The 25,637-nt window shown below is 39.6% G+C and overlaps 2 protein-coding genes across 2 annotated transcripts in view; both read left to right on the forward strand.

The window, feature by feature from the left end:
• The first annotated feature begins 1,186 nt into the window (after positions 1-1,186).
• Positions 1,187-19,635, forward strand: traf5 (Tnf receptor-associated factor 5). The gene is made up of 11 exons (XM_085356725.1): positions 1,187-1,299; positions 2,879-3,174; positions 3,494-3,557; positions 5,412-5,513; positions 5,798-5,962; positions 6,280-6,357; positions 6,919-6,993; positions 7,080-7,172; positions 7,647-7,787; positions 18,208-18,373; positions 19,049-19,635. The coding sequence occupies exons 2-11, from the start codon at positions 2,882-2,884 to the stop codon at positions 19,633-19,635; spliced, it is 1,764 nt and encodes a 587-aa protein (XP_085212851.1). The 5' UTR covers positions 1,187-1,299; positions 2,879-2,881.
• Positions 19,636-20,354: 719 nt separating this feature from the next.
• Positions 20,355-25,637, forward strand: part of LOC146629983 (creatine kinase B-type) — a 40,574-nt gene continuing 35,291 nt past the window's right edge. The window contains exon 1 of the mRNA XM_085356731.1: positions 20,355-20,554. Within this exon, the coding sequence (XP_085212857.1) occupies positions 20,371-20,554 (184 nt within the window). The 5' untranslated portion in view covers positions 20,355-20,370. The remainder of the gene's footprint in view (positions 20,555-25,637) is intronic.

A 25,637-nucleotide genomic window follows, 5' to 3' on the forward strand; every position in this document is an offset into this window, starting at 1 on the left:
TAAGTAAAAGTAAGCCATTTGAGTGTCTGCTATTTATTCCCTTTCTTCCTGGTGCTACCACTTTGGACTTGGTGTTTAAAAAAAACCAACTCATTGTGCAAGTGCTCTTAATGCTTTTTGGAATCACAGCATTCAATGTAACCAGAATCATAGAGTCCTTTGAGTTTCAGTATGGTAAAAAATATTGATGTTAACATGAAGCTCCTGACATGTCCTTCTGAGGCCATTTGCCAATGTCATTAAAAAAATATATTTGTACCATGACTGGTTTTATTCATCTTCTTCTTCTTCTTGTTAGTATTAATAATAATAAGACTAGTAAAATAATAACGCTTTATTTATTTAGCACTTTTCAAAGTCCATGTTGCAAAGACATTTACAGAGACAACAGATTAAAGCAAAAGTAATAAACGCAAGAAATAAAAAGACAATTCAAAACTAATTAAAAAGTCAGAGAGGGCCTTATCTTAAACTTCTTGACTTAAAGGTGTGTTTTAAGTCGGGGTTCCGCCGACCTGATTTCCTTCAGAGTCTGCAAGATCTCTACTAGTACTGGGTAACAACAGGTTCCGGATGTCGCTATGAGCAGGTACTTAAAAATAACCAATAAAATATTAAAGTCAATTATAAAATACACTGGGAGTCAGCGTAAAGGTGCCAACATGAGAGCATTGTGATCCGATCTCTTTGCTCTAATGAAAAAATCAAGCCGCTGAGGTGAAATTTAGCCGGAGGAAATTATTTGATATTCAATTCTGAATTTCACAAAGACAGCCAACATACCAGGTTCAAATGGTGTAAGTGGCAGGTATAGTTCTGTGTCACCAGCGTAAAAATGTACAAAAATCTCACTAAACAGTTAAAAAAAAAAGTAGCCTACGGTAACAGCAGACAGATTCAAGAGAAGAGCCCTTAGAGTTGCACTGCAACTTCATTATGTACGCTGTATTTCGTTGAAGTGATGTAGCATATCAATCTAGATTACTGGATTTTAATCTGAGTAAATGTTCTGAGTACTTCTTCCAACAGTGGTTGATATTAATCTTGTAACTTGCCTTTCATTACAGTTTGAATGAAACGATTTTTCTTACCTCGTGTGAGCTGCAATAGGCCTATAGCATCGGGCAGCAGCAGGTTGTTGAATCACTTCCTGCATTAACGTTTCCTTCTCCTGCTGCTACGGCTGCGCTGCCTATCATAGGATCATCAATAGCGATCATTAACATTGATCCATGCTGGGACTGCATGGATCGCTGTCTTGAAGTGTTTTAATGTCTTCAGAGAGATTCACTTACTGAGGTAAGAAAACCAAACGCTGAAGCTTGGACTCACAGTGGAAAATGAAAGTAAATCAGCCGTGGTGCTCAGAGGGAACATCTGGCGTTCGAAACTTTTCAGAGGATAAACGCGTTAAATATCCGAAAGGTGCTTAAAGTTGTTTGAGAGAAGCATAGCAGTAAGTAAAACGGCCTCCAGAGCATTAATTTGAGCTGAAATGTAAAGAAAGACGCAGCAGCGGGGATTCCCCAGTAGACTGAGCACAGACAACACAACGACCTCTGTCTCTTTTACTTTAAATACATTTAACGCACAATTAACGTTGTTTTTACGGTTTCATAGCAGTATAGTAGCGGCAAAGATAAAGTTCACGTGTACCTATCATTAGCATGTGCTGTGTATGACGCCCCACTGTGTGCTGTAACTGTGCGCACACACCTAGAAATGTACAGTCTTGTTCTTTTGATGATAACGGGATGATTGATCCGAAATACTTTACTTTTAGTTATGATTTCCTAATGCGTTGTAGAAGTTGGATTTGTTATTAAAGCTCTGCCTATAGTTTAGTTTTTTTTTTTTTTTTTACATGTATTACTATATATGCTACAGACTTTGGGGGAAAGCACGGTGGCACGGTGGTTAGCACTGTTGCCGCACAGCAAGAAGGTCCTGACAAGACATGCAGTTTGTGGGGATAGGTTAATTGGAAAATCCAAATTGTCACTAGGTGTGAATGTGAGTAGGAATGATTGTCTGTCCTTGTGTGTTAGCCCTGTGACAAACTGGCGACCTGTCCAGGGTGTACCCCGCCTCTCGCCCTACGACAGCTGGGATAGGCTCCTGAAAAGGAAAAGCGGTAGCGGATCGATGGATGGACTTTGGGGGAAAGCATGTTATGGTGTCAGAGATAGTAAGGGTAGATGAGTTTAAAAACCTGGGGGCAACCATTGAAATCAGAATCAGAATCAGAATACTTTATTGATCCCTGGGGGAAATTATTTTTTGTTACAGTGCTCCATTTTAAACCAACATTAAGACAAGACAGACAATACGCTAACTAAGAATAGTACAATATATACATATATATACATACATACATACATAAGTCACTTATAAATAAATAGTTGGAAAAGAAACATGTGTAGAAGAAAGCAATGCATTGTGGACAAGAGAGGTGAAGAAGTGGGTTGGGATTAGTGTCAGGTGTGATTTGTGACAGTGATACCAATGAAAACGAAAGGAAAGATTTACAAAATGGTAGTGAGACCTGAGGTTGAGTGGTTTGGAAACAAAGTTAGAGAGACAAGGCTGGCATGTGCAGAAGAGGAATAGTGGATATATTAGAAATGGAGACAGTGGATTTTGAATATAGACCTGCCAGGCAGGACAAAAAGAGGAAGACCACAGAGAAGATTCATGGATGTATATGCAGAGGGTTGATGTGACAGAGGAGGATGCTAAGCATAGGGTGTGTTGGAGTCAGATGATCCACTGTGGCAACCCCCAACGTAGTGATGCCATTTTACACTGCACAATTTTCTATATCATATTTCTATATTTCAATCACCTGTACTAGCTCTTTATTCTGGCCTCTTGCAAGCTCATGGCAACAGCAAATACAAATCAGGGAGGATCCCCGGAGGAGGCAAGCATTCCCTCTGAGACCTACTCGTTGAGGTCCGAAGAGTCGAGGCTGGGGTCTGAGGAATCCAGAAGGAGGTTGTCGGGCCCCACAGTCTCCTGGGATTCAGAGCTGGCTTCCATCAGGCACAGGTTAAAGTTTGTGTTGAAGCTGAAGGAGGAATTTGTTTGTCCAATCTGCAGAGAGGTGGTGCTCAATCCCCAGCAAAACTCCTGTGGTCACATCTACTGCTTCCACTGTCTCCAAGGACTATTGTAAGAGCTAGTACACCTTAAGATGCACACACACTGGCACAGTTCACATAAAACCACATTTATACTGACACAAGCCTTGTAAAAAATTTGATATAGTCTCCCAAAAAACACACGTGAAATTGAAAAGAACTAAAAGAAAAGCTGTTCAAGTTAAACATATTGGTCTTACAGTCCATCTATTAAAAAAGTTCAGTCAATTTAAGACATGAGCTGGTTGACATAGCACCCTTACTGACACAGTCTACCTTAAAACACACTTATTTTAACACATGTCCTCCTTAAAAAATGTATGGTTGGGTCATTGTGCTTGTTGTTGCAGGGAGAGTTCATCACCGTCCAACCCAGTTTGCCCAGTGGACAAAGCTGTGATCACAACAACTGAGGTGAGACAGAGGGCAGCTGTAATTTGTCAGGCAGACTTTTAGCTTCTGCAGAAGCTAGAGCTGTGCCATTTACGGTTTTCTTGGCAGGTCCAAGTGTGACATGCCAATACCAATTTTTACTGATTCAGAATTTCTTCATAAGAACTATAATTGACAGCATATAAAACAAACTTTTTTTTAATAGAAACATTTATTTTCATAGTAAAATTAATTATTAAGATTTTTTATTTAATCAGGATTGTAATAATATATAGGATTGTCTCTCACTGAAACAACTGAAAATAAAGTGTCCTGCTACTGGAAAGAAGTGGGCCTCAAATAATGAACTAAAAATGAGTTGCTATACACCCACCTTTACCTGATATGTTTGACCTTTTTTAAAAAAAAAACAAATAAAAGAAAAAAAAGAAGCAAATGTAAAAGATTCATATAGCAAAATAAATGGCCTATAGGTCAACAAACATGATTGATACCCTGATGTCATCTCCCTGGTCAAGAGTGGTTATGGTACAACAGTAATATTTACATTTTCACATAGAATAGAGGTGGGGTCAGACTGTCTCTTGCAAATTGAAACAGATCATTGCAATAAATAAATTAAATCCATTTGTCTTTTTTTTTTTAAATAAACACAATATCTTCTTCATACACATAGACTAACATCACAAGAGCCTGTGTTTTTTAAGCGATAACACTGAGGTTTCAACAATATTTGCTGTGTCTCTAATAGTTGTAGTGTACAGTAGAATGTTTCTCTTAAATTAGCTACCTGAGTGGCCAAAACCTATGTAATGAAAGTACAGAATCTAAACAGTAAAGCAGAGGACCAGCTGCAAACAATGACATATAAAAGTAAATGAGTTGCATAAAGTGATTTGAATACTCATGTAGAGTACAATAGCAAGATTTAAGAATCAGTCCATTTGCCATTATGTGAAACTAACTGTGAAGAAGTACATGTTTTACTTTGTCATAGCATACATTCATTATTATTCAACGAGTTTTTTGAGCTAGTTGATAAAGAAGTGTTTGTGGCTGAATAATGAAAATTTCACTGACCTTTGCTTCAGCACCACAGTCAGGTCAAGATTTAAGGTTAAATAATGTATAATTTGTGTGATTTCTCCTGTCTTCCTTCCCTCACCCCCAACTGGTTGCGGCAGATTGTTGTTCCTCTGTGAGCCTGGTTTTGCCAGAGGTTTCTTCCTGTTAAAAGGGGAGTTTTTCCTTCCCGCTGTCACCAAAGCATTTGGGGGTTTCCTGGGGGGGGGGGGGGGGGGGGGTTCCTCTGTTTTCTCTGTTTTATTGTAGGGTCTTTACCTTACAATGCAGCTTGAGGCAACTGTTTTTTTTAATTTGGTGCTATATAAATAAAATTGAATTGAAGTGACTGTGTGTGTTCAAGGTAGTGAAAATCCATGCTCTCAAATGTCTGTGAAGGTTCTCAGTCATCCAGGTCATCGTAGTCAAAGGAGCTTGCAAAGAAAAGCGTCTGGACTTCTTTAAGTTGCTTGAAGACGTTTCACCTCTCATCCGAGAAGCTTCTTCATTCTTCATTTGACCTTAGAACTGAAGAAGCTTCTCGGATGAGAGGTGAAACGTCTTCAAGCAACTTAAAGAAGTCCAGACGCTTTTCTTTGCAAGCTCCTTTGACCATGCTCTCAAATGTAACAGTATGGTTCTATGTTTTTTTGGACATCAGTGGAGCTCTTGGACACAGAAGGAAAAGATACACTGACAACACATGACGACACATGCAAACGGTGTTGTCAGTTTTAGTTTGAAAATTTCAGTGTTAGTTTGAAAATGCACTTTTGATTTGTTGAAGTTATAAGAAATATTTTTTCCATGCAGGTTTTCCAGGATAACTGCTGCAAACGTGAAATTTCCAGTTTAGAAGTGTACTGCACCAATGCCCCAGCATGCACGACTATTTTCACATTAAACAATCTGCAGGTAAACTCTATATATGCAAATTGTAGTCTAACAACTTAATAGATTAGATGTTCATGCTAAATATGCATATTGACTCTCTGGCCCACAAGGACACACCATGTTTTGCATAGCAGAAATAAGGTGAGCATGGTGTTTTTAGCTAAAATCTGTGTGCTAGTGTTGATAACAAGACTATTGAAGTTTTGGACATTGCCACTGCAATATCACTCTTTGGTTTTTCAAATAGCTGAAGTCATGTTTGGCTCAGATCTATACAACTGAGGTAATCTGTTCACTCCCTGCAGGAGCACCTGAAGTCATGTCAGTATGAGCAAGTGCAATGCACCAATACAGGCTGCATTGCAGTGTTACAGAGGAGGCACTTGCAAGAACACCTGACCAACATCTGTCCATACCGCAGGGAACCCTGCCCACACTGCAGGCAGCTGTTCCAGCTCAGCCTCATTCAGGTAAAGTCCACTGACACAGCACAGAAGAGGAACAACTGCACCTTTTCTTTTACCACTGAGAATGGTGATCCAAATCTTTCCAGCTGTTCTTGGTCCAGCTTTCTCAGGTCAGGATTGGTACTAATTACTAAAGGATTTCATTTGCTACACTGTAATGTGTCACTTTAATTCAGGGGTCTACTTTATCTCACCAACGAAAATACACAGCAAAAATCTAATTGAATGCTTCTCTTCCTGGAGTGTAACTAATTTACTCTTAAAATACAGTACAAGCATAAATTTATGATGTGACTTTGTGGTGACTCTGTGCTCCATAGGATCATGTGCAGAGCTTGTGTCCAGATGTGAAGGTAGACTGTCCTGAAGGCTGTTCCCAAAAGGTCCCCAGACACAAGGTGAGCTCATCTTCTGAATCACATCATAGCTCTGCAGGAACAGCCATCATCTAACTGTTGCTGTTTCAAACAAACAACCAGCTGTAGTACACAAATATTCTACCAGAGCTGGTTGGTTGTTTCAGTTTTTTCTCAGTTTTAGTACTAAATCAGACATCATAACAAAACCAGAAGGGTATCACTGAAGGATGGGGGTGAGGAAAGAGATCAACTTTAACCAAGAAGATATATGTCCGCATTATTCAAATAGCAACTCTTGTACGTCAGTGGCACAATCTGAAATAACTGGCAGTTATGTATATCCCATCCCCTGCATTCAGTATATACATCATTTATATACAAAACAGTGGACAGCTTAGCAAAAAAAAGCACTATAGTGCTACCAGAGTCTAAAATTGTGAAAATTATTAAAAGGACATTGTTGCTGTAGTTATATATAGTATAAGCTGATGTAACAGTTTCTGATTCACATATACAGACCCCAAGAATTGCTGACCAATCAGTTAAGTATTCCACAAAGTCATCTAGTAACCTGATTTTTTTTCTTTTCTTGCTTTCCAGCTGACCAGTCATAGACAGTTATGTCCTGAAGTTAACAATGACTGCTGTTTTAAGAAATTTGGCTGCTCTGTACAGGTTAGTTCAACTGATGAAATAGTGAAATTGGTTGCTTGGACGTTTAAGATCAAGTGACTTTTTTCCTGTTATGCTATGATTCACAGGGTAAAAGAAGGAATGCCAAGCTTCATGAAGACAAAGCTATCAATCACCACATGCTGCTGGTCCTGAGGAGCAATACCCACCTGGAGAAACAAGTATTTCCACTTTACATAATGATATTGATACTGTACAACAGTACACATATATAACAGCAGTCATTGGGTTAGAGGCATGACGGTGAGGTTCACATATAAGCTCATGTTGACAGTGGTCCAGGAGTTATTAAAGGAATTAAAATGTGTAGGCTCCTGCAGAATAGCACGTGAAATATGAAAAAATCTGCTCCGTTTCAGAAAAACTCATAATTCACAATAATAATCAAGATTTCTCCAATAACATATTTTTCTTTTCTTGTGAGAGTTTAGAATATTCTGATTTTATAAGTAACTTAGTATATTATTAAAAATAAACTCTTACTTGAAAAAGTTACATTAAGTATTCAAAGGATTATATCCAAGATTTTCTCACCAGCATAGCTCATTTAGTATAAGATGACAAGATAAATGTCTAAGAGATAAATGTGACAACAAGCTGTGTGTTTACCTTTGACTGTTCTCTCCCTGTCTCAGATGGAAGTTTTCCAAGAGGATTCGCTGGAAATGGAGCAGGAGGTCCAGACAGACACTTTGCTACTTACTGGACTGCAGAAGCAATTCAGACCACTTTTGCAGCTGAGCAGCAATCATGAGCATGCGGTCTCCATGGCTCAGGTTAAAACACGGCTACAATCTGACTTGTCAACTCTCCATATACTGTCTTTACTTTTATCATATTTGTAGTCAGGATGATGCTGATGAATTTTATTTCAGTTTTACTTTTATTTTTTCGTAATGGCTATATTTAAACTTTGAGGAGCTTCTTTGACTTTCTGTCTTACAGTGCATCTGGAAACTATGCACAGCAGTTCACCTGTTCCACATTTTGTCATATTACAGCTATATTCCAAATAATAATAATAATAATAATAATAATGGATACTTTATTGATCCCCATGGGGAAATTACTTGTTTTTCTCTGCATTTGACCCATTCACTCAGTGAAGCAGTGGGCAGCCCACTAAGCAGGCGCCCGGGGATAGGATTGAATTGATATTTTACCTTAAAATTCTAAACACAATGCTGCCTAATGACAAAGTAAAAAAAGGTTGCTTGAAATTATTGCAAATTTATTAAAAGGGAAAATAAGAAATATAACACCTACATGAGTATTCAAAACCATAACATTTAAAATTGAGTTCAGGTACATCCTATTTTCATTGATCATGTTTCTACAACTGGCTTGATCTGTGGTCAATTCAGCTGATTGGACATGATTTGGAAATACACTGTCTATATAACATCCCATAGAGTTTTTTGGCCTTTAATTGGCTTTTTTGATAGGGAGAGTGAAAAATCAACAGGAAAGCAAAGGGTGAGAGAGAGGGGAAGACATGCTGCAAAGGGCTGTGACTCAGACTCAATGCCCAATGCCATCCCTACAGTGAAGCATGGTGTTGGCTGTATCATGCTATAGAGATTTTTTTCAACAGCAGGAATTGGGAAACTATTCATCATTTAGGGAAAGATGAATGCAGCAATGTACAGAGGCGGTTCTGTAAATATCCTTGAGTGGTACAGCCAGAGACCAGACTTCGAACCTGATTGACAGATCAGGTTGAAACTGACTGCAGATCTCTAGAGAGATCTGTGCGCTGACACTCCCCATCCCTCCTCCCCACATGATAGAGCTTGAGATTTTCTGCAAAGAAGAAACTGCAGAAAAAAAGACTTGTTGCATCATACTCGAAAAGATTTGAGGCTGTAATTGCTTCAAAAAGTACTGCAACAAAGTATTGAGCAAATGTTGCATATACCTATGTACAACTGTTTTTTACTTTTACTAAATTTCAAAAGTTTCAAGCAAACTTTTTTCACTTTGTCATTAATGGTATTGTGTGTAGAATTTCAGGCTGAAAATGAATTTTATCCATTTTTAATGACGCTGTAACTAGGGATGGGTATCGTTTAGGTTTTATCCAACACCGGTGCCAAACCGGTACTTTTGAAACGGTGCCGGTGCTTAAACGGTGCTCAAACCGGTGCTCGAACCGGTGCTTAAAGAATGGAGAACACAAAATTGGTCCAAAAACCTCTCATGTTTAGCTGTTTTTTTTGTAAAAAGATAACAATGTTAGCCTTTTCTGCAGCTATGGGGCATATATGGTATCACTCTTGGCTGGAAGCAGTGCTTAAACAATGGAAAAAACACAAACTTTGTCCAAAAACCTCTCATGTTTAGCTGTTTTCCACTTTTTCTTTGGTCATTTTACCCTTTTTGGCCAGGGTGAAGGGAGTATCTGCCATTAAACAAGAAGCCGCATGTAACTACAACGCTGTTTGCTAGTTCACCTTACATGCATTAATGTAATAACGTGGTTAGCCTACTCAACGTAAATTACACACGAACAACATTAAGCTACTCACGCAGAGAAGAACGGCTGCTGCTGCCATCATCATCATTTCTGCTACACTGGCAGGGCTAGGGGCCAGGACTCTCCTCTTCAGGTTTTTGGGGGATGTTGCTAACTCCGAGTCCGATAACAGGCAAACCACCCGTAGTAGGTACGGCGCATTTCTCGGCTTTTAAAACAACGCTATGCATCGCCAGGTGTTTCATCAGATTTGAGGAGTTACCTCCTTTGCACAGTATCACCTTAAAGCACTTGTTGCAGGCTGCTGAGTTTGCATCTTTTGCTGTGAAGTACAGCCAGACTTTGACCGCTTCACCTTGGGCATTTTTAATCTGTAGATCTGCTCTAAAAGAACGTATGTGAAATGAAAAATGATTGGCTAGAATCTGAAGCATATGACATCTCAGGAAAAAAAAGCACCGATATAAAACACCAAATGTGCGCTGCTTTTTGTTCTGGTTACTACCGTTTATGTCAGAACCGTAACATGACAATATAGGGAAGTGAAGCACTGTAAATACTTTCCAGATTCACTTTAAAACAGCGGACACTGGAAGTTAAACCCAAAGAGGTTAAACCCAAAACAGGCCCCTTAAAGTTCAACTATACTGCAAAACCCCAAAAGTTACCAGAACCTAATTTTTTTTTAAGTTGAAGCTTATAAGAACTTCAAGAGTTTGAATACATTTGACACGTACCTTTTGACTGCAATAAAATTAGCACATTTTAAAAAAAAAATGTTTATTAAGATTTTTGATATAAAGAAAAAAAACAGACAACACAACAGCAAGGGCAAAAAAAAAGAAGGCAAAAAATTACACTGCATCAACAAAGATACTACTTCAACACTGGCAAGCTACAAAAATAAAACACTAGGGTGGTAGACTGAATTATTGATCAGAAGACTTTGTTTTAATACATGATCTAAAAATGGCTGCCACACATTAAAAAACGTACTAAGTTTGTCCTCTAATGTATACCTAATTCTCTCCATATGCAGTAGAGCAGTCAGTTCTGCCAGCCACGAGGTACAATGTCAGACTTCCAGAGAGCCAAGATAATTTTCTTAGCAATTACCATTCCTAACAGAATTGTAGTTTGTGCAGCAGAGCTGAGGTGTAAAAGGGAAGAGGAGGATCCAAACAATGCAGTTATTGGGTGGCTCTAATGTGCAGTTGTACATATCAGAAAAACATTTAACCAATAGTTATGCAATTTGGGACAAGTCCAGAATAAATGGGTAAGAGAGCCTTCTCCAAGTTTATAACGATCGCATATTGGACTAATGGAAGGAAAAATCCTATGCAAATTAGTTTTTGAATAATGACGTCTGTGAAGCACTTTGAATTGAATTAATGGATGCCTTGCATTTATAGAACAAGAATGGATCCTACACAGACTCCTCTCCCAAACCTCATCTCCAAATAGCAAACCAAACTCTTCCTCCCATGCTGTCTTCAAAAAGTCAGATTTAAAAGTCAAATACTCTGAAAAACCATTCACAAAACCAGAGACCAACTTTTTAGAAGCCGGGGAGCTCAGAAGGAGCTTAAAAATTGGCTCCTCCTCCGGAAGAAATGGAAAGTTGAGGATACTCTGACGAACATAGCTTCTTATCTGTAAATAATGGAAAAAATGTGATGTAGGGAGAGAGAACTTGTTCTGCAACTGGGTAAATGATGCAAATTGCCTATCAATATATAAATCTTTAAGAGTAAATATACATTTCTGTGTCCAGACCTCAAAAGAGGCATCTAAACATGAGGGTGGAAATGCATGATTACGATATATTGGAGTATGGATCGAAGTGTCTGGTAGTGCACAACCTTTTTTGATCTGACTAAAGATTTTAACGCAGTTTAAAACTATAAAATTATTGACCTTGGTTCGCGGATTAGAAGACGAAAGAAGAAGAGCATCACTCTCTACAACCACCCGGGGGCGGGGTATTAGCAAACATGACCTTTTTGTACTCTTCCTGCCAGTAAGCAAGAGTTCTAGCATTCACAGCCCAATAATAAGACTGAAAACGTGGCAGACCAAAACCCCCTTAAGTTTGGATTTACATAGATGAACTTTTGATATCCTGTGAGTTTTAAAGCCCCAAACAAATGGTAATACTACTGAGTCGGCAAAAATATATAAAAATAGATATAAGAATTTAGGAGGAGAAACCATTTTGATTATGTTAATGAAACCTACCATGGAAATAGGGAGAGCCCTCCATTTCCTTTTTCAGTTTTTCAACTTGTGCAGAATAATTCAGCTTAAAGATCAATTTATGATCCTTAGGCAAAGTAACACCCAAGTATTTCAATCTATCTGTAATTTTAAAAGGCAAAGTTTTCAAAAACTCAACTTCCAGGTTTGCAGTCAAAGCCACAAACTCACTCTTCTGCCAGTTAATTGTATAACCCGAGATTTCACCAAATGACCTCACCAGATCCAATAGTACAGGAACAGATCACTCAGGATTTGATGAGAACAAAACAACATCATCCGCATATAAAGAAATGTAGTGCTTGATATTCCCCAATCGGACAGGGTCAATGGAGGGCTCATTCCTAATGTCTACTGCAAGAGGTTCAATAGCAACTGAGAAGAGCAAAGGCCTCAAAGGGCAGCCTTGTCGTGTCCTGCGGTGTAAAGAAAAAGGCGCTGATCTATCTTGGTTAGTGAGAATGGAAGAAGTGGGATGTCTATATAGCATATTAACCCATGATATAAACTGTTCGCCTAAACCGAACTTCTCCAGTACCTAGGGATGGGTATTGATAAGATTTTCACGATTCCGATTCCATTTTCGATTCTGTTTAACGATTCGATTCTTTATCGATTCTCTTATCGATTCTCTTTAAAAAAGGAGAACACTAAGGTCGATTAGCTTAGAACATAGGTGTCAAACTCTGGCCCCCTAATCACATTTGGCCCGCGAAGCCATACCAAATTACTATCAGAGCTGGCCTACTGGTATTATACAGCTAATATATATATATTGTTTAGTATTAAGCTTTGCTTGTTCCATATTCAGGGTCCCCAGGAAAAAAAATTGTAAATGTAAAATAATAAAATAAATATTCTTCAGTAGCAATAACAAAGTATAACATAAATTGTTCTGTGGCAATTACACAAGAATATCCAGTAATGTCCCTGCCTACAATTAAACACATTCACTTACCGAAAATCGGGGCATCTGCTGTGGCAAATGGGTGCAAGCCTTTTACCACAAACTTAGTCACTGCTTGGTGTCATTCATCTATCCTGGCCTGAAAGGAGACTGCAGCGAGAACTGCCAGCATCTGAGCCAGACTCTGTCTCTCTCATCACGGTCACCTAAAAGCACAGTAATGGCAGGTTTTGTAATAAGGCAGATCGCGCTAACATAATATGCACTGTTAGTTGATTATTTACCTGCCGCATTAACGGGAGAGGACGTGCAAACGTTACCGCTGCTGCTGGGTTGAGCTTCACGAGTCCGGAGCGGAATTAAAAACACGACATTCATTTAAGGTCATCGCGTGTTTTGTGAGCAAATGCTTTTGCATATTCGTAGTGTTTCCTCCCTTAAATGAAATATCTACTTTGCAAGTATTGCAAGTTGCCCTGTTGTCATCCGTTCTCGTAAAGTATAACCAAACTTTTGAGCGTTTGAGCCGCTTACGCGCCGTGTTTCCTGCCAGGTAAATGACGCTCCGCAACGTGATGACGTCATTCGGGGCAACTGGAATCGATAAGGGAATCGTTTGCAAAAATGGCAAACGATTCCAAGGAATTGAAACAGTGGGAACCGGTTCTCAACAAGAACCGGTTTTCGATACCCATCCCCACCAGTACCCCAAGCATATAGGCCCACTCGACCTGGTCAAACGCCTTTTCAGCATCTAAGCTCAGTACTGCGATCTTGCAAGTCCCCCAATGCCTATGATACATAATGTTCATCAATCTCCGAACGTTAAAAAAGGAAAACCTCTGGGGCACAAACCCAGTTTGATCTGGATGTAAATTAGCACATTTAATATATAAATTAAAAAATATTCAGTTCCTGCTACTTAAAGTTATAACTTAAAAGGAATAGCACAATAGAGTCACTTTTCCAATTTAGAAAAACTCAATTTTCAAGCAGTCTTTTGAATTAAACAAAAGTCAAATACCTGGACATTTTCTTGGTTTCCGGCAATAACACAATGTGATGTTATTATTCAAGAAATTATTTAAGAAAATAAAATCATTTCCTCAGAAAAAAACAGAGAAAAACACAGTTCTGGGGGTCATGTGGGAAGCAGCAGCGGTGGCAAAACAGGTTTGGAGGCCGACTGCGTGGGAAACAGCGGTGGTACAGGCAAAACTAAGGCTGCCATGATGGCAAAGAAAGTGCTGGTGTGGAAAGTGGCTGGTGTCAGTGCGACTTGGCAGCCATTGGCAGACGGCTGGTGTGCAGGGCCAGATGAGGCAGGACCAGACGGCGCACTGACCTCTGGTGGAGATGGAGATGGGGGAGACTGTGCGTAGAAGCTGCAGGTGGTTGAGCTGATGATTCAGTAGTCAGCAGCATGGAAGCTATGGGTGATGGAGCTGCAGGCGGTGGTGTGGCACCTGCAGATGGTTGTGCTGGTGATTGTGCTGGAGGTGACATGGCAGCCACTGGCAGTTGAGCAGGTGATGGCTGGGCGGACTATCCTAAGGCCCCGGCGGAGACGGATGGTGGCTTGGAAGCCGCAATCAGCTGGAGCAGCTCTCCTGAGCCTCCAGTGGAAACAGACATCAAACCAGCAGGTGTGGAAACCTCTGGGTGAGGCGAAGCTAGCTGGAGCTGCGCAGGGCACAAAGCCAGCTCAGGATGCTTCTCGGCCTGCAGAAATGTTAAGTCTTTTGCAGGCTGGATGAACTCGCTTGAGCCCTCAGCTGACAGAGGAGGAGGCTGGGCCTGTTTGTGCCCAAGCTCTTAGCCGATGATGAAGGTGTCTGGGTCGGCTCACCCTAGCTCTCATCTGAGAAGGCTGGCAGAGCTCCCAGGTGGAAACAGCTGCAGGAGGTTGAGATGGCTCAGCCTCTTGGGAGAGTTTCAATCTCTGAAACAGCCACACACAGTTTGAGGATACATAAATCATTGTTAATGATGGAACAATGGACAGAGGAAAATACAGGGCTTAAATACACAAGGGAGTGTATTTAGTAATGAGGGACTCAGATACAGGAGGAGAGCAGGGAATAATCAAACATAATGAGACAAAGGGGAAGCTAAACTCAACATACTGAACACAGGACAAGGACTATCAAAATAAAATAGGAAGCATGAAACGGACACAGACTGACAGACTGAGACTCGGGAACAAAGGAAACATGAAACACAGAGACAAAAGTAACTAGATATGGAACACAGGGAAGACATAGTGACAGAGTGCTAAGACTCAGAACTAAGCATACAACACACGTAGACAAAATAAAGAGAACAAGAATACAGAACTAAACCTTCAACAGATACATGACACCAGGAACACAGGGGAGGCACAGAAACAAAACAGAAACTAGGAACTATAAATATAAATATAATACAAGCAGAAAACAATAATTCAAATAATATAACTTAAAAAAATTTCACAGACCCAGTACTATGACAACCAGCTTCCAGACCCCTGTACTCGGAATGATTACAGCGGTGTTCAGTCCTTGGGATAACTATAGTAGTGTAGGTGTAATGCATAGATCACTCCAAATATTATCAAGAAGTTCATCAGCATTTTTTGGAGGCCTCCAGTCTCTTTGATGGCAGACTTTCACAGTTTGGACATGTGCAGAGGTGGGCTGGTAGATATATTTGGCAAAGAATGTTAGATATTAATGAAAAATGAAAACAAAGTGGACCATTGCTAGAATTCAAAATCTCACTTTTGGTTTGAGGTTCATGCTAAATAATCTCTTTCCATTGTGGATTTTTTTTAAATTCAGCCATAACTTTTGCTGACTTGCTGACCTGTTTTGGAAGCCCACTACTTGAATAGTCATTGGTTGAATAAGACAACTGTTACGTTTGGTGTAGATGTAGGTTTTCCCAACAGTCACCTCAAGGTGCTTAAAATTGTAAGGGAAAGCTTACAATATTAAGCACCTTGAGGTGACTGTTGTGATTTAGCACTATATAACTAAAATTGAATTGAGTAGAACAATTCAAATTAGTAGAACATGTTAAGCATACTCTGTTTTAACTCTCAGTTCACCTACATTGGAAATAATAATAATAATAATAATAATAATAATAATAATAATAATAATAATAATTAGTCTTTCAGAAGAAAGAGAAGTAGAATTTTGGATGGCTACTATCTTCTTTTTTTTTTATTCATGTTTTGGATGGACAGAAACATATACACATATACAACGGGAGTAATAATATTGTCAGTTCTCCGTCTTAACAGCAACAAACAAATAAGAGCTAACAATAGCTAAAGAAAACCAAAAGAAAAAAGAGAAAAAAAAGAAGAAAAAAAAACAGAAGAAACAAAATAAGAAACTGCCTACTGGGAAACACCAGCAAAAACAAGAACAAAAGGGGCAGAACACCCAGGTGCCTAGAAACTAAACTCGACCTTGACCAATTTCTTTCCTCTACTGGCTGTCAAAGAAAAAGAACAACAACAACAATGACAACGACATAAGGAAAACAAAATAAGAAAAAAAAAACAACGTATCACATTATCTAAGAGACATCGTCGATGTACAACAAAAAGGGACCCCAAACCTGATCAAAAATATCTTCTCTCCCCTTAACTCTGTACGTAACCTGTTCATATAATGCCATCTTGGACATTTGTTCAGACCATTCCCTGAAACAACAGGGGCTGGATGATTTCCAGTGCCTTATCCTGCAGCCTGTTATGAAAGCCAAACGCACCCATAGTCTCTGTCTTCTAGTGAGAATACTGCTGTCAGGTAACAGACCCAGGGCACACAAAGCTGGAGACTTAGAAAGGTGAAGATTAAAAAGATCATTCACAAGGTTAATGTCAGTGTAAGCAAGCTTCAACCTGACTAGCTTACTGGGAGTCCAGTAATTTCTGTGAAGCAACTTGTATTGGATAAGCTGAGATTGTGCTTCACGTGAGCAAACATACCATGATGAAGCCAGCTTCTTCCAACTATCCCCTGAAATCTGAATTCCCAGATCCTTCTCCCAGCACTGCCTCAGCCCCTCCAAATTGGGAGAGTGCGCCTCTCTGAAGATCCCATAGAATTTGGATGCTCTGATTCTATTGATACCAGGAGCTGCAAACACCTCCTGAATACTAGATGGAGGGTCTGAGTTATTGTTCAAAATGGCTTTAATACAGTGTCTAACTTGAAAAAACCTCCAAATTTCCCTTGGATCCAGATTACATTCTTGTCTGATTTCCACAAATGATTTCATGCCAGTTTGCCCAAATAAATCCCCCACCTGGTTGATACCTGCCCTAAACCAAGCCTCCCACCTGAACGGTTTCTTACCAATTAATATTTTCTTATTATACCAGATAGAGGCTCTAGAGGTAAGATAGGGGCTAGTGTTGATAAATTGATGAGCTCTAAACCAGGTCTCTTGTATGAAAGCCAATACTGGATCTTTAAACGGTACTGGTCTTCCCCTCTGAGTGAGGAAGGCCTCTAAAGTATTTGTATTCTATTTTTATCTTATTGTATATTTATTTTATTTTATTCTACTGTATATAGTATTTCATTTTATTCTATTCTGTACAGTTGTGTACTGTATTTATTCTTATTGTATTCTAATTTTTGCCTCATAACTTTTGCACTGTCCACTTCCTGCTGTGACAAAACAAATTTCCCACGTGTGGGACTAATAAAGGTTATCTTATCTTATCTTAAAGATGAGGGAGTCACAAGACTTGAGGACAGAGGACAGGGCGGTGAGGACAGAGCTAATGAGTTGAATCTGTTTTTCAACAGACTCAACATTGCCATAAATGCTCACCCTCCTACTGACTTACTTGTAGTCAGTGTGCAATCCACAGCCACAGCACTCTCTCTCCCTCCCCCTCCACATGGCACCATAGCTTCGGGTAAAAGTCCTGACACCCCTCCCCCACCTATCATTTTCACTCATGACCAGGTTCAAAGACAAATGAGAAGATTCCACTCAGGCAAGTTTGCTGGACACATAACTTATTTATTTGAACAGTTTCAGTCAGGTTTCAGAGCTCATCACAGCACAGAAACAGCTTTAATGAACAGCTTTCTTGTCCTGCTAGACCTCAGTGCAGCATTCGATACTGTTGACCATAATATTTCATTAGACCATGCTGTAGGTGTTAAAGGCACTGCACTACAGTGGTTTAAAACATATCTATGTACTAGACTCCAAGTTCATGTAAAAGAAGAGGCCTCTTCACACGTTTCACAGGGTTCTGTGCTAGGACCAATTCTGTTTACGTTATGCATTCTTCCCTTTGGCAGTATCATTAAAAGGCATAACATTAATTTTTACTGCAATGCTGATAATACCCAATTTTATCTACCCATGATGCCAGATAACAATGTTTTTTTCTGAAATTTTTTTTCTTTTTTGTTGATTATATTCTGTCTTTCTTAATTTTAACTACCATAAAATTTAGAGAATGTTTTATTTACATTTGATGTAAATAAACACACAAATTACCCCACTGTACCCATGTCTGTCTGTGTATTATCAGAGAACTCTTAGAAGGCAAGAGGATACCCTATCTTCTGTCCAGCTGGACCTCCAGCAGGTGTCTCGGGGGCTTCGTCCTCATCTGGAGGAGCTAGCACAGCTCAGGAAGTCTCTGGATGTTGCGATGCAGGAAGTGTCTGAAGTTGAGGCCCTTAGAGAGCATCTAGGTAACTGAACCTCAGACCTCTTTACCACAGTAAATGTAACAGCGTCTTCCCTGTATTAATAAATTGTTACTTGGTCAGATATGAAATATGCTGTCTTCATTTAGCAACAGAGACTGTAGCTAGACAATGTCAAGTAGTCTGGTGCGATCCTCCAGTAATATCTTTCACCATCCACCACTTGTCTCAACAAGGTTAAGAGAAGGTTCCAGTTCTCCACTTTCTTTACTTTCATGTTTTCAAGAACATGAAAAACGTTCTTAATCGTAAATTGAAACAATGAGTAATTTCTGCATTGATGCAATATAAAATGAAGAAAAATATCAGTTGTCCTCCTTCCAACAGTCTGTGCTTCTGATTTTGAAATTTAAAATACCAGATTAGGACCCTTTATGGACTTTTATGGATGTCGTTTAGTCTGAGCTCATTTACTATAAACTTTCTGGATAAAGTCATTAACACATAAAAGAAATGAGGTAAGATACTAAGGCTGCAACCAACAGTTATCTTCATAATCACAATCTGGAATCTGAAAAGGTTAATCCAGCCTTGGTGGTTATTACTCTGTTTTTCTGAACTAAATGAACAGTAAAATAATTCAACAATGATTGGGCGTGTCTAGACAGTAAAGAATATTTCAGGATTTCGCTAAATGATCTTATTATGTTCTTCAACCAGGAACCTTGGAGGAGAACTTAAAGCGTCACTCAGGCCTCCTACATCTTCATGCTGCTCAACTTAATCTCAATAAAAAGCACCTGCAGGAGCTTGAAGCGACATCTTATGATGGGAAGTTGATCTGGAAAATTGAAGACTTTGGGAAGAGGAGTGGGGCAGAGGCCAATGGTCAGCTGTCATGCCTGACAAGTGTGCCATTCTACACTGGACGCTGTGGATACAAGATGGCCATTAAAGCCTATCTGAATGGGGATGGGGAGGGAAGAGGTACTCACCTGTCACTTTATGTAGTCCTCATGCCTGGAGACTTTGACACTCTTCTGCCATGGCCTTTCAGACAGACTGTGTCTCTCTCTGTTCTGGACCAAAGTGGTGCCTCTAACCATCGGAGTCTCAGCTTCAGACCTGACCCTACCACCAAATGCTTCCAACAACCCACTCCTGAATCCCAGACCAATGTTGCTGTTGGATTTCCTTGCTTTATTTCCCACAATATGCTGCAAACTCCCCAAAATGCTCTGTACGTTAAAGACAACACGCTATTTGTGAAAGCTAAGGTGGATATGACAGGTTTTGAGCAGCTGTAAAATTTCTTCATTATCTGATGATAAGCTTAAATGACAATATTAACAAAGATATACCATAGGGATGGGGTCATGTGGCCCAGCCTTAAGATGGCAGCATAGCGGGATTGCTACTAAGACAGCGTACAAACTGTACGCTGTTAGTGTGGTTTGGAATATACAGCATTGAAATGTCTAAAGCTTCATCTGTCAAACGGTGTGAAATCTTTCCCGAAGACGCAAGACAGGCACTAAGACAACCGCACCAAATCCAGCACACAACACAGATGAAGTATTGGATGAGTTCAAATCAAATCTGAGACATATTGAACCAGGCGGCTCATATCGAGGAGGCTGAGGCTTGCATTGTTGAGGTAGAAAGCACACTTGAAAAAAACAGAAACATCACTGAACTATCAAAAGAATCCTACTTCTTGAAGCCAAAACAGATGACTTAGAAAACCGAGTAAAATGAAAGAACTTGTGCATCTTTGGCATAAGAGAGGAAGCAGAGGGGAAACAACCACTCTTCAACTTTATTAACAACATGCTACCTAAATGCTGGGGCTAGCGCCTGACAAGTCATTCACACTGGAACGAATACATCGCACGCTAGCCCCCGGGAAACAGAACAGAGCGGTGCTCATTGGTTTCTTAAAATTCCAAGAAAAAGAACTGGTATATTGGGAAGCAAGAAAACAACAAATTACACAAGATCACATTTGCATAGGATCTGTCTGCGGAAATGGTTAGGATCCTATGGGGATTTTTACCAGGTTGTCAAGCTGCTTATTGATAATAATGCCTTCCATGGATTCCAGCACAACCCCTATAGGCCCAGGATCCTGTACGATGGAAAGATCCACCTTTTCTCAACACCTCAAGAAGCTGAAAAATTCTATAAGAATCTGCCAAAGGACACATGAGAAGATGCCCATGATCAGTAAGTCGTAAAGGACAAGTAACCTTTAAGACATTTAATGAGACAGCTCCTGCTCCTACATAACTGATTAGCAACAGAGTCATTGACAAGAGACAGATAAAATCTTGAGTTTGAATTAATACAACATAACTGGGCATTTTAAAGCGCATATTCGTTCTAAGTTTAATCTGAATTGTTTTAGGATCTATACTAACAGCTGAGCCTTAATTAAGTCATTATTTTTTGCTATCGAGGGTAAACTTTATTTTATTATGGAACAAATTAGTACCTTTATATGATTAGTAGACACTGTCTGATTTATGGGGCTTTAGTGAGGTTGCGTTGACTAGTTACTCCTCAGTGATGTGGATTAACACCCTCCAAATATTTTGCTCAAGGGAAGGGGGAGGCATTTCTGATAAGTAAATGCAAATGTTCAATCAGAGATTGTTTACAAGTTCTGTATCTGGTGTGTGTGAGTATGTGAATGTATGTGCAAACCTGCATCTCCTTTTTCCTTACTTTGTCTATCTTAAGTACACAATCTGATACTATTTTATGAAGAGGACAACTAAAGAAAACATTTTGAACGTTAACATTCCGTTAACATCCTCTTATAGGGGAATCAGTCTTATGGGTTGTAGTGATGGGTCGGTTGCGAACGAAATGGCTCTTAGAGCCGGTTCTTTGACGTGAACGACGAGAGCCGGCTCCTTATCGCGAGCCGTGGGGTTTTTTTTCTTTCTCTCACCCTCTCTCTCTGGCACTTTTTTTTCCGCTTCACTCCGCATGCGAGCCTTGTGCTTTACGCTGGGCAGAGGGGGGAGGGGCGGTAGTTACATTCAGTAATAATAATGGATTTGGATTTATATAGCGCTTTTCAAGGCACCCAAAGCGCTTTACAATGCCACTATTCATTCACTCTCACATTCATACACTGGTGAAGGCAAGCTACGGTTGTAGCCACAGCTGCCCTGGGGCAGACTGACAGAAGCGAGGCTGCCATATCGCGCCATCGGCCCCTCTGGCCAACACCAGTAGGCGGTAGGGTAAAGTGTCTTGCCCAAGGACACAACGACCAGGACAGAGAGCCCGGGGATCGAACCGGCGACCTTCCGGTTACAGATACGCTTCCCAACCCCCTGAGCCATGGTCACCCCAGTAGCACAGGAACAGAGCGGGAGGGAGAGACAGAGAAAAAGCCAGGGACAACAACCTCACATTCATTCATTCATTTCATTTATTTGTTCATTTTCAGGCACAACAAATACCTATATTGAACATAAAATGCACAAAACAAAAAAAAAAACATTAGAAAGGTATAGTAATCATCCACAACTATTTTCAGTTGCAGATGATAAAGGATTCAGAAAGTTAGTCATGCAAGCCCATATGACAGAGAATATGCATGTATTTTTTGTTTTCATATTATAATTTATATTTAATTGTGTTGTGGTTTGCAGTGTTTTGTGTTGTTTCACTTTAAATGTGTAAAAGGAAAAAGCTAAAAATTTAAATAGTTAAAAGTTGAAATGTGAATAGTTGATTTTTGTATTATATGATTTATTTATTACATTTTATGTGGAGTGAATAAATAAAAGTATATTTACGGTGGCCCCTACAGACAAAGCACGTACAAACTTCAAATCATGTACGAACTCTGAAGCACGTACAAACTCCAAAACACGTATAAAAGACAACAGAAGTGCTCCAGGATGCTAGGGGCAGTGTTGAGCTTTTGTTACCTAGTGGCTACACAAGCCAGCAAGTACCAACGACCGGATTTGGTGTGTGGTAGTAACATGTAAATGAACATTTTTTTTTTTTAATTATTTGACTATATATGAATGCTTGTGTATAAATACACAAACAATACACATATGCTTTCATGCTTTCAATTGTGTAATTTAAGTGATCTAGGTAGCTCTGTTTTGGAAGTTCAGTTCATGCTAGAAATGTGTTTTGGAGTTTGTACGTGTTTTGTCTCTAGGGGCCACCGCATATATTTCTATATAAACATATATAAATAAAACCACTTTTTTTTTTACATTAGTAATTCCTTTTGTGCATAATTTTATATTATTGTTAATAATAAATTAACTGAAGCAACAAAACCTGAAGAGCCGGTTCGGAACCGAAAGAGCCGGCTCTTTTTAGTGAGCCGATCCGAAAGAGCCGGTTCTCTAAAAAGAGCCGGAAATCCCATCACTAATGGGTTGTGATACAAAGATTTTGTGTAAAGCGTTTTCTAGGAGATTGGATAAATATGTGCTTAATTTGATAATAGACGATCAACAAGGTTTTGTTAAAACGAGACAAGGCTATCACAATAGAAGACGTGTCCTCAATGTACTGTATGACAAAAACAATAATGACACACCACTGTTATCACTAGATGCATGCAAAGCCTTTGATAGAATAGAATGGATCTATCTCTTACAGGTGCTCCCCAAATATGGACTGGGTGAAACATTTCTCAAATGGATCTGGTTCATGTATACAAGCCAGACAGTGCAAGTTTTAACTAACAATAACATGTCAAAACCCTTTAATTTACAGCAGTCAACCAGGCAGGGCTGCCCTCTGTCTGTTTGTGTTAGCAATAGAGCACAAACACAATGTTCAAATATAAGGGTGTTCATAAGTGCACGTGACACCAGGACACCCTAGGCTGGAGGTCGATGATCGATTTTTGTAATCATATCACCAGACCTGGACATTCGGGTAAAGAGAGGGGCTGAGCTATCAATTGATCACCACCCAGTGGTGAGTTGGATCAGGTGGATGCTGGACAGACCTGCCGGGTCACTGAGTCCAAATGGACCATGTTCATGACCTCCATTGCCGAAGTCACTGCACTGAGATTCAAGATTCAATTCAATTTGTCACGTGCATAGTTATACAAGTACAACACAGTGAAATGTGACCTGATACGCTCCTCGACTATGCAAAAAAGAGAGAGAGAACTTTATATACAGTGAATGAGTATATACAAAGAGGACATTATGTGCAAGTGGGTGAGTTATATACTTTGTATAAATTAAGATAAAATAGAACAATCTTGAAATTTACAGCTAGTGTACATAGCGTAGGTAAGATGTTAAAGTGTCTTGTGCTGTAGTAAAGCCAGAATGATCAGGAGGTAATTTAGTCATTTAAATCAGCTGTGATGGATCAAGGACAAATCTAAAACCTGCAGGACCTCAAGGCTCTTCAGTAGGGATGGGTATCGTTTAGGTTTTATACGATACCAGTACCAAACCGGTACTTTTGAAACGGTGCCGGTGCTCGAACCGGTGCTTAAAGAATGGAGAACACAAAATTGGTCCAAAAACCTCTCATGTTCAGCAGTTTTTTTGTAAAAAGATAACAATGTTAGCCTTTTCTGCAGCTATAGGGGATTTATGGTATCACTCAAGCTATCAAATACGGCGCATTTCTCGGCTTTTAACAAAATGCTATACGTCGCCAGGTGTTTCATCAGATTCGAGGTGTTACCTCCTTTGCACAGTATCACCTTGTTGCACTTGTTGCAGGCTGCTGGGTTTGCAACTTTTGCTGTGAAGTACAGCCAGAATTTGACCGCTTCACCTTGGGCATTTTTAATCTGTAGCTCTGCTCTAAAAGAATGTACGTACCTGGGCCTGCTTACTATCCTAGGAAAGGTAAAATGATTGGCTAGAATCCAAAGTGTATGACATCTCAGGAAAAAAAAGCACCGAAATAAAGTACCGAAATGTGCGCTGCTTTTCGGTCTGGTTACTACCGTTTATGTCAGAACCGGTGCCGGTACCCATCCCTACTCTTGAGGCCTGGAGTTGGCCACCACTGCTTTAGATGGCTATCTATTTAAATTATTTCTTGATTCAACAGGTCTGCCAGTAATCAGGCCCGCGTTTGTTTAGTGAAACTGAACTCAGCTTTCTAAAAGTGGTTAATCACCATTAATGGTTTAAAAAGAGGGACGATTACTTTTTTACACACGACCTGGTAGGTTTGGAAGATTTTACTCCCTTAATCAGTGAAATGCTCATTTAAAAACTGCATTTTGTATTTACTTTTTTTTTTTTAATTTACAATTTTTTGATGATCTGAAACATTTAGGTGTGACAAAACACTAGGAAATCAGGAAGGGGGAACACTCTTTCACACCACTGTAGGTGTCCCAAGCTTTACAGCATCATCATTCAAAAAGCCTTGAGGCTGCCAAAGGAAACAGGCATAGCACTGCAAATATTTCCTGGATGAACAATTCCCAATTTTAATGAATTAATCTCAATTCACTCTATTACTTAAAATGTAACATGTTGATAATTTTCAATTTATGCAAGTTCTAAGAAATTATCTTTTTTTCATATATTTTTATTGAAATTTTCTTTTATAATTCAATTCAATTCAATTCAATTTTATTTATATAGCGCCAAATCACAACAAAAGTCGCCTCAAGGCGCTTCATAGATACAGAGAAAAACCCAACAATGATATGACCCCCTATGAGCAAGCACTTTGGCGACAGTGGGAAGGAAAAACTCCCTTTTAACAGGAAGAAACCTCCGGCAGAACCAGGCTCAGGGAGGGGCGGGGCCATCTGCTGCGACCGGTTGGGGTGAGAGAAGGAAGACAGGATAAAAGACATGCTGTGGAAGAGAGACAGAGGTTAATAACAGATATGATTCAATGCAGAGAGGTCTGTTAATACATAGTGAGTGAGAAAGGTGACTGGAAAGAAAAAACTCAATGCATCATGGGAATCCCCCGGCAGCCTACGTCTATTGCAGCATAACTAAGGGAGGATTCAGGATCACCTGGTCCAGCCCTAACTATATGCTTTAGCAAAAAGGAAAGTTTTAAGCCTAATCTTGAAAGTAGAGATAGTGTCTGTCTCCTGAATCCAAACTGGAAGCTGGTTCCACAGAAGAGGGGCCTGAAAACTGAAGGCTCTGCCTCCCATTCTACTTTTAAATACTCTAGGAACAACAAGTAGTTCTGCAGAGCGAGAGCGAAGTGCTCTAATAGGGTGATATGGTACTACAAGGTCATTAAGATAAGATGGGGCCTGATTATTTAAGATTTTGTATGTGAGGAGCAGGATTTTGAATTCAAT

Source organism: Diplotaxodon limnothrissa, linkage group LG6, assembly GCF_057381915.1.
Source record: "Diplotaxodon limnothrissa isolate DT_005_m linkage group LG6, D_limnothrissa_male_GT1.1, whole genome shotgun sequence".
Taxonomy (NCBI): Eukaryota; Metazoa; Chordata; class Actinopteri; order Cichliformes; family Cichlidae; genus Diplotaxodon; species Diplotaxodon limnothrissa.

Coding starts and splice junctions, on each gene's coding strand:
- traf5 (XM_085356725.1), top strand. CDS start 2,882: ATGGCAACAGCAAATACAAATCAGGGAGGATCCCCGGAGGAGGCAAGC. Junction 6,358..6,918: donor AAAAGGTCCCCAGACACAAG/GTGAGCTCATCT, acceptor CTTGCTTTCCAG/CTGACCAGTCATAGACAGTT. Junction 6,994..7,079: donor AATTTGGCTGCTCTGTACAG/GTTAGTTCAACT, acceptor TATGATTCACAG/GGTAAAAGAAGGAATGCCAA.